Below are 16,130 nucleotides of genomic sequence, written 5' to 3'. Positions count from 1 at the left end.
TTGGCGGCAGCAGCCGAGGGTTTTCCCGCTGTTTCACCTTTGTCGGGATGAGGATTATGGCACCAGCAGCCAATTCTGGGAAGCCGCGGCTCGGGGTGTTAATCCTGGCTGGAGTTAATCCCAGCCAGAATAATTAACAGAGCAGGAAGCAGCCGGGAGCTGCTTCCTATCCCTGGAAGTGCCCAAGGCCAGGCTGGAATAACAACCTATGGAAAATGTCCCTGTCCATGGCAGGCGTGGAATGGGAGGAGCTTTAATATCCATCCCAACCCAAACCATTCCATGATTCCAGGTCTTTCCATGCCTCAGTTTCCCCACTTGTGAAGGGGAAAGCGAGGCCTTTTCCAGCTCATCAGTGATCCCAAAAAATCCCATCCCAGAGTAACAGCAAGGGGTTATTGGAGATCCCAAAAAACCCTATCCTGGACTAACAGCAAGGGGATATTGGAGATCCCAAAAATTCCCATCCCAGAATAACAGCAAGGGGATATTGGAGATCCCAAAAATTCCTGGAATAACAGCAAGAGGTTATTGGAGATCCCCCAAATCCCTGGAAAAACAGCAAGGGGATATTGGACATCCCAAAATGTTCCATCCTGGAATAACAGCAAGGGGATTTTGGAGATCCCAAAAATTCCTGGAATAACAGCAAGGGGTTATTGGAGATCCCAGAAATTCCTGGAATAACAGTAAGGGGTTATTGGAGATCTCAAAAAGTCCCACCCTGGAATAACAGCAAGGGGTTATTGGAGATCCCAAGAAATCCTGGAGTAACAGCAAGGGGGATATTGGAGATCCCAAAAATTCCTGGAGTAACAGCAAGGAGATATTGGAGATCCCAAAAAGTCCCGTCCTGGAATAACAGCAAGGGGTTATTGGAGATCCCAAAAATTCCTGGAATAACAGCAAGGAGATATTGGAGATCCCAAGAAATCCTGGAGTAACAGCAAGGGGTTATTGGAGATCCCAAAAAATCCCATCCTGGAATAACAGCAGGGGGTTATCAGAGGTGGTCCTGCTCCCAAAAATAACCCCGGGAAGGAATTTTCCCACCTGAAACTTCCCAGTCCTCCCTAAAAGTCCTTTTTTTTCCAGCTTTATCGGGAGAGACACAGGCTTGGGATGGGAAAAAGAGGGAAGATCATTCATTCCATTAAGGCAAGTCAGAGGATTTAGGTTTGGAAGCTCCCATTGGGTTTCCCACCAATTCCAAGCGGGTTTTCCCAAGCCCAGGTGGCCCTGGAGAAGGGGTGACCCTGACCCGCCTAATGAATTCCCGGCTTTATTTCTCCACTTGCAGGAAATCCAATTATCCCAGATTTTGGATTGGTGACAAATGAGGAGCCATCGATCCCCCCTCCCTCCCCGCTGTCGGCTCCAGGTGATCTCTGCTCCCTCTATTGATTCCTGCACGGAGGAGCCGGGAAGGGATCATCGCTATCGACATTTTGGGATTTTTCCTTCTGAACTCCTCCTCCAAAAGGCACAACCTCAGGCAGAGGAAGAGGGAAAATAAACCTGGTCTGGGCAGGAATCCCAGGAGCTCCAAAATCCACTTTGATTTTGGAATTCCGGGTGTGATGTGCGGCTTTTTCCTGAAAAAATGACCTGGGGGGAGCCTGGGGCAGCTGGATCAGCCCCAAAGGCTCCCTGCTCTGCTGGAAAACCCTCGGTGTTCCCGTGGGGAATGTTCCGGAGGCTTCTAGGGAGAGAGGGAGGGAGGGAGGAAGGGAGGGAGGAAGGAAGGGAGGGAGGGAGGGAGGAAGGAAGGAATTCGGAAGGAATTTGGAAGGAATTCGGAAGGAAGCAATTCGGAAGGAAGGAAGGAATTCGGAAGGAATTCGGAAGGAATTCGGAAGGAAGGAATTCGGAAGGAAGGAAGGAATTCGGAAGGAATTCGGAAGGAATTCGGAAGGAATTCGGAAGGAATTCGGAAGGAAGGAAGGAAGGAAGGAAGGAAGGAAGGAAGGAAGGAAGGAAGGAAGGAAGGAAGGAAGGAAGGAAGGAAGGAAGGAAGGAAGGAAGGAAGGAAGGAAGGAAGGAAGGAATTCGGAAGGAATTCGGAAGGAAGGAAGGAAGGAAGGAAGGAAGGAAGGAAGGAAGGAAGGAAGGAAGGAAGGAAGGAAGGAAGGAAGGATGGATTGGGTTATTGGGACAGACTCCTTCACAGCCACAATTCCCACGGGAATTCCCAGGTCCGGGATTTGGCCCTGGCCTGGAGACGTCTCTCTTGGCCACTGGGACAAGGGGCAGCTGCATCCCAAACCTTCCCCCATCCCTCCCATCCCTCAGGATCTCCCTGCTCCAGCCTCTTCCAACACCACCTTTCCCATCCTCTCCAGCCCCATCCCAAACTCTCCCTCATCCCTTGGGAGAGCTGCAATCCCATCCCTCAGGATCTCCCTGCTCCAGCCTCTTCCAACTCCACCTTTCCCGTCTTCTCCAGCCCCATTCCCTGGACAAAGCAGGATTGCCGATCGCCGCTCCTGTTCCTCCGGATTCACACTCCGTGCTTGATAATCCCTCTGCTCTCCCGGTAATGCCACGTCCCTAATGGGATTAACGGATATCTCCCTCTTCCAGCCCCGATTCCAGGCGCTGATTCCCCGACACTTCCCCGCTCCCACAGAGAGGATGCGTGGGGCTGTTCCCTGAATCCCAATCCACCTCCACGGGGCTGTTCCCTGAATCCCGATCCATCTCCATGGGACTCTTCCCTGAATCCAGATCCATCTCCACAGGGCTCTGAATCCCGATCCATCTCCACGGGGCTGTTCCCTGAATCCTGATCCGTCTCCACAGGACTGTTCCCTGAATCCTGATCCATCTCCATGGGGCTGTTCCCTGAATCCTGATCCATCTCCACAGGGCTCTGAATCCCGATCCATCTCCACGGGGCTCTTCCCTGAATCCTGATTCATCTCCATGGGGCTCTTCCCTCAATCCCAATCCATCTCCACGGAGATGTTCCCTGAATCCCGATCCATCTCCATGGGGCTCTTCCTTTAGTCCTGATCCGTCTCCACAGGGCTCTTCCCTCAATCCCGATCCGTCTCCACAGGGCTCTTCCCTCAATCCCGATCCATCTCCATGGGGCTCTGAATCCCGATCCATCTCCACGGGGCTGTTCCCTGAATCCTGATCCATCTCCACAGGGCTCTGAATTCCGATCCATCTCCACGGGGCTCTTCCCTGAATCCTGATCCATCTCCATGGGGCTCTTCCCTCAATCCCAATCCATCTCCACGGGACTGTTCCCTGAATCCCGATCCATCTCCATGGGGCTCTTCCTTTAATCCTGATCCGTCTCCACGGGGCTCTTCCCTGAATCCCGATCCATCTCCATGGGGCTCTTCCCTTAATCCCGATCCGTCTCCACAGGGCTCTTCCCTCAATCCCGATCCATCTCCATAGGGCTCTGAATCCCGATCCATCTCCACGGGGCTCTTCCCTGAATCCTGATCCATCTCTATGGGGCTCTTCCCTCAATCCCAATCCATCTCCACAGGACTCTTCCCTGAATCCTGATTCATCTCCATGGGGCTCTTCCCTCAATCCCAATCCATCTCCACGGGACTGTTCCCTGAATCCCGATCCATCTCCATGGGGCTCTTCCTTTAATCCTGATCCGTCTCCACGGGGCTCTTCCCTGAATCCCGATCCATCTCCATGGGGCTCTTCCCTTAATCCTGATCCGTCTCCACAGGGCTCTTTCCTTAATCCCGATCCATCTCCGCACCGCTGGGAAATTAGTGCTAATTAACGCCTTTCCCTCTCCCAGCACTTCCGGAGTGTTATCCGTGTTTGGCTTTTCCCGCTGATCCCAAAGGCTGACGGAGCAAAATCCCAGCCCTGATTCCTGCTTTACCTCTGCTTGTGGGATGCTGGAGTTTTTTGGGATCTTTTCCCCCGGATCCGACATCCCAGAGGTTCTCCCACCCCTGGCTTGATCGGCCTGAGATGGAGCAAAGCTGGAAAATTGGGAGGAGATTTTTCCATGGCTCCATGTGGTGTCCGTGACTCCTCTTTCCCAAATCCATCCCTATTCCCGCTTCCATCCCCATTCCTGCTGCACAGCTTCCATCCCCAGTCCCACCAGGACACGGAGCATCCTCAGACAAACCAAATATTCCCATTTTTCATCCCAAATTCCCCTCCTTTTCCAGGAGATCCCGGCCTGACCTCCCAGCCAACCTAAGGAGTGGGATTGGGAATAACAGCAGCAGCCAGAGCTTGGAAAAGAGGGAAAAACACCCGGCAGAGCCTCGGATCCTCTGGATGTGCCGTGAGGCCGCGGCTCCGTGTTAATAAAACATAACCAAGCGTGGGATCATCCAATATTCCTTTAATTCAGTGCTCCCGGGAGGGCGGGAAGAGAGGCCGGGAATGTGGGAGGTCTTCCTGCTCACCGGGGCGGAGAGGAGCGCCCGGGATGTTAAACAGCTGGGAAAGCCCTCCCTTCCCATTCCCATTTTCCAGGATGGAAATGCCCTCCATTCCCATTCCCATTCCCATTCCCATTCCCATTCCCATTCCCATTCCCATTCTCATTCCCAATACATTCCAAATCCCTGCCCATTTTCCAGGTGGGAAGTGCCCTCCCATTCCCATTCCCATTCTCATTCCCATTTTCCAGGCTGGAAGTGCCCCCCATTCCCATTCCCATTTTCCAGGCTGGAAGTGCCCTCCATTCTCATTCCCATTCCCATTCCCATTCCCATTTTCCAGGATGGAAATGCCCCCCATTCCCATTCCCATTCCCAATCCATCCCCAATCCCTGCCCATTTTCCATACAAAAAGCGCCCTCCCATTCCCATTCCCATTCCCATTCCCATTCCTATTCTCCAGCTGGGAAAGCCCTCCCTTCCCATTCCCATTTTCCAGGCTGGAAGTGCCTTCCTTTCCGTTCCCAACTCATTTTCCAGGCTGGAAGTGCTCTCCCTTCTCATTCCCATTTTCCAGGTGGGAAGTGACCCCTATTCCCATTCCCATTCCCATTCCCAATCCCATTTTCCAGGCTGGAAGTGCTCTCCATTCCCATTCCCATTCCCATTCCCATTCCCATTCCCATTCCCATTCCCATTCCCATTTTCCAGGCTGGAAGTGCCCCCCATTCCCACTCCCATTTCCAATCCCATTTTCCAGGCTGGAAGTGCTCTCCATTCCCAATCCCAGCCCATTGTCCATACAAGAAGTGACCTCCCATTCCCATTCCCGTTCCCATTCCCATTCTCCAGGTGGGAAGTGCCCTCCCTTCCCACTCCTGTTTTCCAGGTGGGAAGTGCCTTCCATTCCCATTCCCATTCCCATTCCCATTCCCATTCCCATTCCCATTTTCCATGCAGGAAGTGCTCTCCTTTCCCATTCCCACTCCCACTTTCCATGCAGGAAGTGCTCTCCATTCCCATTTTCCAGGCTGGAAGGGCTCTCCTTTCCCCAATCAAATCCTTTCAGCCCAAAAACTCCGGGATTTTTTCCTCCCATTTTTTTTTTATTCCTGCCGGGAAGCACGGAGCAGATCCGGAGCACGATCCATGCAAACCAAGAGTGCCGGGAGCATCCCGACCATCCCAGTGTCCAAATCCTCCCTCTCCCGCCATGGAATCTCCCAGATTTTCCTGCTCTAAATAAAAACAACCCCGCAAATTGCCAGGGATGGGAGGGTTTAATTTGGGAAGCGCTTCCCGGAGCTCCGCTCGCCTCCGACGCCCTGTGCTAATTACGGCGGAAATTCGGGAGGAATCCCAACAATCTCCACTCCTCACAAAGCACTTCCCTAGGGAAAAAAAAGCCGGAATAACGCAGGGAGACGCAAACAGAACTTCAAAAGAGCCACCAGGAGCCGGCGTTTGTGGAAAACATCTCATTATCCAATTCCAAAGGGAAGGACTCCGAGTGGAGCCGGAGCGCTGGAGGGTTTTCCATGCGGGATGGGCTCTCTGGGACCCTCATTCCTGGTGGGAATTGCATCCTTTGGATCCTTTCTGGAATGGGATGTGCCCATTGCCTGGTGCTTTTCCAGCAGCAGATCCAGCCTCGTATCCCGCATGGAAAATCCCGCTCGCCAGCAGATCCAGCGCTATCCATCCCTCCCCCATGGAAAATCCCAGTCCTCAGCGGGTCCGGTGTTATCCGTCCATCTCCACTTGGAAAATCCCGCTCCCCAGCAGATCCAGTGTTTCCATCCCCCATGGAAAACCCTCTCTGCAGCAGATCCAGCCTCGCATCCCTCATGGAAAATCCCACTCCTCAGTAGTCTGTATCCATTTATCCATTCCTGTGTCCGTCCGTCCGTCCGTCCATCCATCCATCCATCCCTCCATCCATCCATCCATCCATCCATCCATCCATCCATCCATCCATCCATCCATCCATCCATCCATTCCTGTGTCCATCCATCCATCCCTCCATCCATCCATCCATCCATCCATCCATCCATCCATCCATCCATCCATCCATCCATCCATCCCTGTGTCCATCCATCCATCCATCCATCCATCCATCCCTCCATCCATCCATCCATCCATCCATCCATCCATCCATCCATCCATTCATACATCCCTCCATCCATCCCTCCCCCATGGAAAATCCCGCTCCCCAGCAGCTCCCTGGGAATATTTTCGGCCCCTTGTCCTTTCCCAGCCCCCCAAACCCTCCCACCCTGCTCCGAGTCACGGGTTCCTCCCACAATCCAACACTCCGGGGTTTATTTTTAGGAGGAAAGCCAGGAAAGCAGCCAAATTCCGCCCCCGGTTCTCGGGATGCTCCCGGAGCTGCGCAGGGTGGGACGGCAGAGCCCGGGCACGTGGATCCCGCGTTCCCACGTGGATCTCGCGTTCCCACACTTTGTGCGGCTCCATCTGCAGGGAACGGGGGCAGCCAGGCCTAAAAAAAGGAGGAAGATTCTCCACAGAACAGTGGGAATATCCCAAATCCTGGTCCAGGAATCCAGGCTGGGAATCTTCCAAAGCCTTGAGGGCCGAAGCTTTGGAATTCTCTCTCCAGAGGGGCAAAGCTGGGCTGGGAATTTCAACCCCATTAAAATCCCTTCCCAGGCCATTCCCAGCCATTCCATGGGGGTTTTCCCAAAGGAAAGGCGCAGCCACGGAGAACTCGGGATGAGGAAGGGGAACATCTCCACAAGAGGCTCACAGGGAGCTCATCCACATCCCCCTCATCCCTAAATCGGGATGATCCTGAGGATTTTGGTGGAATTTGCTGAGCTGGAGCCTTTGTGACCCTCTCCTGCTGTTCCCAGCTTCTGGGAAGAGCCAGAGATTCCCAAATCCATCCCGGGACATCCCATGGTGACAATCACCAGCCAAAAGTGCCCCTTCCATCACTTCCCTCTTTTCCAGACCCCAGATCCAGGAGCAAATCCCACCTTGGGACCAGCCCAGCACGAGCGGCCTCCAAAGCAACGTTCTACCCATAAATCCAGGCTTATCCATGGAATTCATCCCCAAAAAAAAGCCTTTCCATGGATGGGAGACCACCACGAAGCAGATCCAAGTGTCACCTCCCATCACCCTTCATCCCACCCATCCCTCCGATCCCAAATTCCCCCCAAGGAGCATCTCCCTGGCTCCGGCCCTTCCCTGTGGCTGCAGATCCTTGGGAAAGGAGCAAAGAGGTGGAAAAGCAGGAGACGCATCCCAAAGGAAGGTTCCCAGCTCCCATTTTCCCTGTCCTGGCTGCATGGGAAGCGGCTCCAGGATTTATCCCTGGGCACAGGGAGGTGGAGCAGGGCTTTAATCCCCTCTGCCCTCCCATCCGGAGAAAATTGACCAAGGAATTACAGGAATGGGAAATTATTCCGGAGCTTTGAGCAGGAGACAAACGAATTCCCTGCCTCCCCTGCTCCAGGCAGGATTTTCGGGATGGAAAAGCACTCCCGGAACCAGAGGAGCCAAAATGTGTGGCCCGGAGGCCGAGAAGGGCTCGGTGGAGCCACATTCCCACCTCCACAGCCCCGTTCCCATTCCCTCCGCTGGGAATTGTGGCGTCTCCTGGCGTTTCCCCAACCTCCTTGGAGCTGAATCCAAGGTGGGAGTGGAAACGAGGCACCTTCCCTGATCCAAAGGCTTTTGGAGAGCCCCAATCCCTAATTGGATAAAATCAACAATTCCAAAGAGGGAACAACAGCCGCGGGTTATTATCGCTGCCTTTGGAATCCGCCCGCCCTTGGCATTCCCGGCGGATCCGGGTCCCAACGCGCTGAAAACAAGGCCGGTGATTGACGGGTTATTTTGGGAAAAAAAGAAAAGAGGGGAGAAGCGGGAAGGAGAGAATGGAATGGGAGCGCCAGCCACGAGTTCGGAACGAGCCGGGCAGCGCGGCCGCAAGCAAACAAAAGGGCAAAGAGAGCAGCTGGATTGGGAACAATTCCAGCCCCATCCGTCAGCTGCATCCCTCCCGCCGGGACTCGCAGAGCCGGGAATTCGCACGGCCGGAGCTGCCTCCCAAAATTCAGGATCTGGGGGTTCCTTGCCTCGTTTTGCCTCTCTGTGGGGTCTGAGCACAGAGCCGGACGCGGCGTGGCTGAAGTCAAGGATTTGTCGTGGAAAAGTGGGGAAAATCCCCCAAATCCCATCACTAGGGGATCCAAGGGGGTGATGCTGCTTCGTCCCCCTGCTCCTATTCCAGGTAGGAATTTGTGCCCATTCCCAGCCCTCCAGGGTGTGATTCCAGCTCCATTCCCAGCTCCCTGCAAAGCTTTTCCCTCGGCAAGTGCTGCCAGAGCCTCGGGAAGATCCTTGGCTCCGTCTCAGCCAAATTCCCATACCTGGATTCACTAAAACCCCACTCTTATCCCAAGAGCTTTTCCTTGGCAGATCCCAGAACATGAGATGAGAGTCGGTCAAGCGTTCCCAAATCCCAAGGATTTCCCAGCAGGAAAAAGCATTTTTGGTGATGACTATGGGGAAAAAACGGGAATGGGAAACCTCTCTGTGGGAAAGGGCACCTGGTGGGATCATCCAGATGCTCCAGGACCACCCATGGATTTGGGATGCAAGACCTGGAAGAGTTTGGAGGCACCTGAGAAGCCTCCAGGCTTCCAGACCTGGAAAAGTCCAGGAGCGGCCCACGGGAATCTCCGGAGGTTTAACCGGACCAGGAGCTGCACCTGGAGCATGGCAATCCCGGGGATGGATCCCGGCTGGGATGAGCACATGGAGAAGGACCTGGTCATGGAAACCTCCCAAGCCCAGGGCTGACCCCACAGCAGGAAAAGCGGGAATTCTGCCCTCTGGAGCTGCTGGAGTCCAGAGGAGGCTCCAAGGAAAAGCTGGGAGAGTTGGGAATGTTCAGCCCGGAGAAGAGAAGCTTTGGGTTGACGCAATTTTGGCCTTCCAGGACCTGAAGGAGCCGACAGAAAAGACGGGAAAAGTGTGTTCAAAAGGGCCTGGAGTGACAGGACACAGGGAATGGTTCCCCAATTCCAGAGGGGAAATTGGAATGAGTTTTTGGGAAGGAATTCCCGGCTGGGAGGGTGGGGAGGCCCTGGCACAGAATTCCCAGAGGAGCTGTGGCTGGATCCTTGGGAATGTCCAAGGCCACGCTGGAGCCACCTGGGATAGTGGGAGCCGTCCCTGCCCGTGGCATGGGATGGAATTGAAGGTCCCTTCCCACCCAGAGCATCCCAGGATTCCGTGGAATGGAGCTGGGAATATTTAACAACTGCCCAGGGCAGGGCCCGCTCATCTCCAGGCTCCCGGCACCTGGATCCCAATTCCTTCTCCCAGGCCCAAGGGCACCAACATTCCCAAGCCAAACCCTACAACATTCCCAAGCTTTGGTTTTGGGGGATGCCAACAATCCCAAGGGAATTTGGGGAGTGAGCACCCCCAAACCGAGCTTGGGGATCTTTGGGAACGCTCCGGGAGCAGCCACGATTTAACACAGGAGCTTTTCCATGGAGAAATAAAGCCGGGAATGTCTCCCTGTCCCGAAGTTGTTGATTATCCTGGAAAAGCACAAGGAGAGGGAAGATCCTTGCCGGAGTCGCAGCTTTTTCCCGAGCTCTGGATTGGAAGTGGCAGCTCCCAAACGCAGCCGGTGGGAAGAGGGAAATTGGGCTAATTGGGAAAGGGCAATTAGCACAGCGAGGGGGATTTTCCGAAGGGGCTGCGTGGCCTGGATTTACCCGGAGAGGCTCCGTGGAAATGCGGGATTCGTGGACACAGCAGGAAGAACTTCCAGAAAAAGAGCTGAACGCGGGATTTGATGGGAAAAGTGTTACTAGGAAAGGGTGGCAGGAATGTGGGATGGATTTTTGGGATTTACAGGTGAATTAAAGCAGGATTTCATCCCCTGCTCCTCCTTTTCCCACACAATTCCCACCAAATTCCTCTTTCCATTTAAAAGAAACAGGAGCAGGTGGCTCCCACCACCCTGAGGAAAGCCCCACGCTGGGTTTTCCCTCCAAAAACGAGGAAAAATCAGCTTTTCCAGGTTGGAAAAGGATCCAGCCAGGGGGTTCCACGTCAGCTGGGTTTTCCCTGCCAGGAAAACCTCGGGGGGAACAGAGAGGGGAGAGAATTCCAGGTAAAATCCCAACCGCAAAGAGCTTTTTTCCCAAGCTCGATTTTTCAGGGATATCCCCAAGGACAAATCCCTGAAAAGCTTCAAACACTTGGATTTTCCCCCCCCCCTTTTTTTTTTTTTTCCCCCTTTCCCGGCTGGGGGTGGGAAGCAGAAGCCAACGCAAATCACCGGGATAAAACCTCTGGAAATCTCCGGGAACGCGACACTTTCATCCCTCCCCGGAGGCTTCGCCACGGCCCTAAAACAACCCCCGAGGAGCCCTTTATGGGGCCGTATTTCAGGAGGGGAGCGAACGAGCCAGCCCTGATCCCAGAATCCATGGATTTGGGGAAGAGGGGAGCTTTCCCAGCCTCTTTTCCTGGCGCTCCGGCTCCTTTTCCATGGTCCAGCCGCTGCCTCCTCCGCGTGGCCTCGTTTTTCCCTCCTGACGGCTCCTTAACCCACTTAGCCCCGGCCCCGGCGGCTTTTTTCCGTTTTTTTTTTTTGGACAAAAGGAGAGGTTGAGCCGAGGACAAAGGAGAAAAAAAAGCTGGAATCCGAGGGGTGATGCTCCCGGAGGGCTGGGAAACACCTCGGGAATGATCCCAATCCCGCCCAGCTCCGTTTGGGGGGTCACAAAAGGGCTTTTCCTGACCGGGTGAGGGATGGAAAAAAGGGCTGGAGAGCCCAACAAAGCTTCCCACGGATGATTTGTAGGGTGGGAAGTGCTTCCAGAGGGTTTCTGGGGATCGCTCCGGCAGCGGGATCGCTCCGGGATGCGGCAGGGATGAGGGGGTCAACGAGGGGACAATAAAACCAGGCGAAATTCCCTACAAAACCAAAGGGATTTGGGGGTCATACGGCAAACGTGGGGATGAACAGCGGGAATTGGCGCGTTGGGGACGTGCCCACCTGGATCTTCCCGGTGTTTGGATCCCTTGGATCCCTCAGCCGGCGGGCTGGGGAGGGCACGGAGGGCTGGGGAGGGGACAGAGGGATGGGGAGGGCACAGCGGCGGCTCCGGCCAAGGATGCCGTCAGCCAGGGAAAAGCCATCTGCCCTCGGAAATTCGGGAATGGCGAGCGCTCTGCCTCCCCGAAATTCGGGAACAACGCTCTGCCTCCCCGAAATCCGGGAACAGCTCAGCCCCCGCTGCGCCGAGCAAAGGGAGGCGCCCCAAAACCGGGATTTGGCCGGGATTTGGGGCTGTGTGGTGCAAAACCAGAGCTCGGGCTGGGGTTTTTTGGGACAGCCGAGGGGTGGGATCGCAGAATTCCAGGCCGGGTTGGGTTGGAATCCCAAAAGGAGCACGGGCAGGGGCGGCCTCCATAGGGAAGGAGATGCTGAACACGGCGGATCCTCGGGATCCAGCAAAGCCGCGAAGTTCCTGTGGGGTTTGAGAGCCCAAATCCAGCTCCTGGATGTCCAAATCCAAGCAATTCCCGACGCCGCATCCATCACTTCATAACCCGCAACCCCTCCGGGCTCCCCGAGCTCCTCCAGCCCCTCCACGAACCAACTTTGATCCCATTTCCACCCCCCTCCCTCCCCCCCAAAAAAACCCCCCCCCACCCCACAAACAGAGATTTCCCCGCTCCGGAATCAACAGCACGAGAGCAACCGCCCGATCCGCGGCGAGAAAAAGCAGGAGAGAGGCAGGAAAAATGATCCCTGCGCCAGTGACAGACAGCTGGAGCTACGGAAAAGCCGGGGGGATGCGTTGTTCCTTGGAAATTGTCTGTCCGTGACCTTAAAACGGCGGCGGAGGAGAGCGGGGAGGGGAGGGAGCCGGGGCTGGGTTTGGCACAAGTTCCCCCCCCCTCCTCCCCTCCTTTTCCCGAGCGGGTTTTATTCCCGATGCTGGGATCGTGTGGGATGCTCGGGATGAAAGCGGGGGGGGGGGGCACGGAGCAGCAGCCGCAGCCCGGCAGGACCCAAATCCCAGCGGGAAAGGCAAAGAGGGATGCGGGGAATTCTTGCCAGAGCCCAAATCCAGGCTGGGCTCCTGCTCGGAGATCCCGGAGGGATGGAGCGGGAGCAGCCGGGGAAGAATCGGCTCCTTTGTGTGGCGCCGGCCCCGCAGAGCCGAGGCTCCCCCGCCCCGCGCCCTGCAGCGGCTGCCGGCGCTTCCCGGAGAGGAAAAAGTCCATTAAAAACCCCCCCAAAAAAAAAAAAAAGGGAGATGCCGAGCAGGCTCCGCTCGCGCCTCCAGCTCCCGGAGGCTGGAAAAGCTCCCGGTTTCCCGGGAGCAGCCGGGGCTCGGGAAGGAGCGGCCACCTGAGACCCCCGAGCGGGAATTTTGGGGGGGAGGCGGGGGGGAAAGGAGGGAATTGGCCTCAAATGGACACGGAATAAAATTCCACGGCTGCTCCTGAGGCTGCGGGATGAGAGGAGGGGAAAGTTTCCCTCCCCGGGTGTTTTCCCCTCCCCGGAGCCGCGGTTTTGGGGCTGCGGTGGGGAGCGGAGAGGAGTCCCGGGGTGGTTTTTTGGGATCTCGGGCAGCTGCAATCCCCCGGCACAGCGGGGATTTGGGGGATGCTGCTCCCTGCTCGGGGTTTGGGGTTCCCAAAGGAGCAGGAGGGGCTGCGACCCCCCCCAAAACTGAGCTCGTGGGGGTCCCCAGAGCACAGATTCCCCCCCCCCCCGTCTGGAGCAGGGGTGGGATTCGCAGCCGGAGCCCGGGAGAAGCGGGAAAAGGGGACACGGGGGTGGCCCCATGGATGAGACCCCCCCGGCCTCTCCCGGGGTCCCCCAGGGCCCCATTGCTGGGTGCAAAGCAGGGGCCCTATGAACGGCACCCCATTAACGGCGCCCCATTAACGGCGCCTCATTAACGGCGCCTCATTAACGGCGCCCCATTAACGGCACCCCATTAACGGCGCCCACACCAGTGCCCGGTTATGGGGTGCCCCAATAACAGATCCCACACCAGTGCCCGGTTATGGGGTGCCCCAATAACAGATCCCACACGGGGTGAGGGGGTGCCCCATTAAAACCCTCCTCTTTAGGGGGTGCCCCAATAACAGATCCCACCCCAGTGCCGGGTTATGGGGTGCCCCATTAACAGATCCCACACCAGTGCCCTATAACAGATCCCACACCAGTGCCGGGTTATGGGGTGCCCCATTCACAGATCCCACACCAGTGCCCTATAACAGATCCCACACCAGTGCCGGGTTATGGGGTGCCCCATTCACAGATCCCACACCAGTGCCGGGTTATGGGGTGCCCCATTAACAGATCTCACACCAGTGCCCGGTTATGGGGTGCCCCATTAACAGATCCCACACCAGTGCCGGGTTATGGGGTGCCCCATTAACAGATCCCACACCAGTGCCCGGTTATGGGGTGCCCCATTGATGACTCCCACACCCGTGCCCGGTTATGGGGTGCCCCAATAACAGATCCCACACCAGTGCCCGGTTATAGGGTGCCCCAATAACAGCTCCCACACCAGTGCCGGGTTATGGGGTGCCCCATTAACAGATCCCACACCAGTGCCCGGTTATGGGGTGCCCCATTCACAGATCCCACACCAGTGCCGGGTTATGGGGTGCCCCATTGATGACTCCCACACCAGTGCCGGGTCATGGGGTGCCCCATTGATGACTCCCACACCCGTGCCCGGTTATGGGGTGCCCCATTCACAGATCCCACACCAGTGCCGGGTTATGGGGTGCCCCATTGATGACTCCCACACCCGTACCCGGTTAGGGGGTGCCCCAATAACGCCCCCAGACCGCGCGTCCCAGTAACCAACCCCAATTCCCCGCTCCAAACCCATTCTCCTCTCCACGGGCGCCCCCCCCCTCCCCCATCACCCCAAACCCCAGGGCGGGGGCGCCGAACCCCGGTTCGGGGGTCACCCCACCCCTCCCGCGGGCCCGGGGGGTCCCTGTCCCCTCGGGGGGTGACACTCACCCAGCGCCAGGTGCCGCAGGTGCCCGAGCAGGAGGCAGAGGGGCAGGGGGCTCATGGTGCCCATGGTGCCCGCGGAGGGGGCTCAGCGGGGCCCCCGCGCCGGGGGGCGGGCGGGCATCGCCGGGCACGGGGAGGGGGCTCGGCCCGGTCGGGGAGGGGGCTCGGTTCGGTCCGGGAGGGGGCTCGGCCCGGTTTGGGAGGGGGCTCGGTTCGGTCCGGGAGGGGACGGGAGGGGGCTCGGTTCGGTCCGGGAGGGGGGCTCGGTCCGGAGAGGGGGCTCGGCCCGGTCCGGGAGGGGGCTCGGTCCGGGGAGGGGGCTCGGCCCGGTCCGGGAGGGGGCTCGGTCCGGGGAGGGGGCTCGGCCCGGTCCGGGAGGGGGCTCGGTCCGGGGAGGGGGCTCGGTCCTGTCCGGGAGGGGGCCCGGTCCGGGGAGGGGGCTCGGTTCGGTCTGGGAGTGGAGTGGGCTCGGCTCGGTTCGGTCCGGTCCGGGGGCTCGGTCCGGGGAGGGGGCTCGGTTCGGTCCGGGAGTGGAGCGGGCTCGGCTCGGCTCGGCCCGGTCCGGGGGCTCGGTCCGGGGAGGGGGCTCGGCCCTGTCCGGCGCTGCCCCCCCGGGGCCGCAGCTCCGCCGCCGCCGCCGCCGCTGCCGCCCTTAAGCCGATTTGGAGCAGCCGGAGCCGAGCGGGGCTGAGCGGCCGCCCCCGGCCCCCCCCGGGCTGAGCCCGCCCCCGGCCCGGCCCCCGGGAGGGGCTGAGGGGGGCGGGATGGAGCGGGGGGCGGGGAGGAGAGAGGGGGGAGGGAGAGGGGGGATGGAGCGGGGGGGGGAATCACGGAGGGATGCGGGGGGATGGATCCAGGGGGGAGGGATTGAGGGGGATCCGGGGGGGAGGGATTGAGGGGGATCCGGGGGGGATGGATTGAGGGGGATCCAGGGTGGAGGGATTGAGGGGGATCCAGGGGGGATGGATTGAGGGGGATCCAGGGGGATGGATTGAGGGGGATCCAGGGGGAGGGATTGAGGGGGATCCAGGGGGGAGGGATTCAGGGGGATCCAGGGGGGATGGATTGAGGGGGATCCAGGGGGAGGGATTGAGGGGGATCCAGGGTGGAGGGATTGAGGGGGATCCAGGGGGGATGGATTGAGGGGGATCCAGGGGGATGGATTGAGGGGGGATCCAGGGGGTATGGATTGAGGGGGATCCAGGGGGGATGGATTGAGGGGGATCCAGGGGGATGGATTGAGGGGGATCCAGGGGGGATGGATTGAGGGGGGATTCACGGGGGATGGATTGAGGGGGATCCAGGGGGGGTGGATTGAGGGGGGATCCAGGGGGGAGGGATTGAGGGGGATCCAGGGGGATGGATTGAGAGGGGATCCAGGGGGGATGGATTGAGGGGGATCCAGGGGGGATGGATTGAGGGGGATCCAGGGGAGATGGATTGAGGGGGGATCCAGGGGGGATGGATTGAGGGGGATCCAGGGGGATGGATTGAGGGGGATCCAGGGGGGATGGATTGAGGGGGGATTCACGGGGGATGGATTGAGGGGGATCCAGGGGGGGTGGATTGAGGGGGGATCCAGGGGGGAGGGATTGAGGGGGATCCAGGGGGATGGATTGAGAGGGGATCCAGGGGGGATGGATTGAGGGGGATCCAGGGGGGATGGATTGAGGGGGATCCAGGG

General features: G+C 58.0%; 1 protein-coding gene across 1 annotated transcript in view; it reads right to left on the bottom strand.

Annotated features, from left to right (window-relative positions):
- Positions 1 to 14,507, bottom strand: part of IGSF21 (immunoglobin superfamily member 21) — a 45,754-nt gene extending 31,247 nt beyond the window's left edge. The window contains exon 1 of the mRNA XM_069034825.1: positions 14,450 to 14,507. Coding sequence (XP_068890926.1) covers positions 14,450 to 14,504 — 55 coding nt within the window. The 5' untranslated portion in view covers positions 14,505 to 14,507. The remainder of the gene's footprint in view (positions 1 to 14,449) is intronic.
- Positions 14,508 to 16,130: the final 1,623 nt, after the last annotated feature.

Source organism: Aphelocoma coerulescens, chromosome 21, assembly GCF_041296385.1.
Source record: "Aphelocoma coerulescens isolate FSJ_1873_10779 chromosome 21, UR_Acoe_1.0, whole genome shotgun sequence".
NCBI classification, from domain to species: domain Eukaryota; kingdom Metazoa; phylum Chordata; class Aves; order Passeriformes; family Corvidae; genus Aphelocoma; species Aphelocoma coerulescens.
The sequence above is the reverse complement of the archived record's forward strand: the minus strand, read 5'-3'. Positions and strand labels throughout refer to the sequence as shown.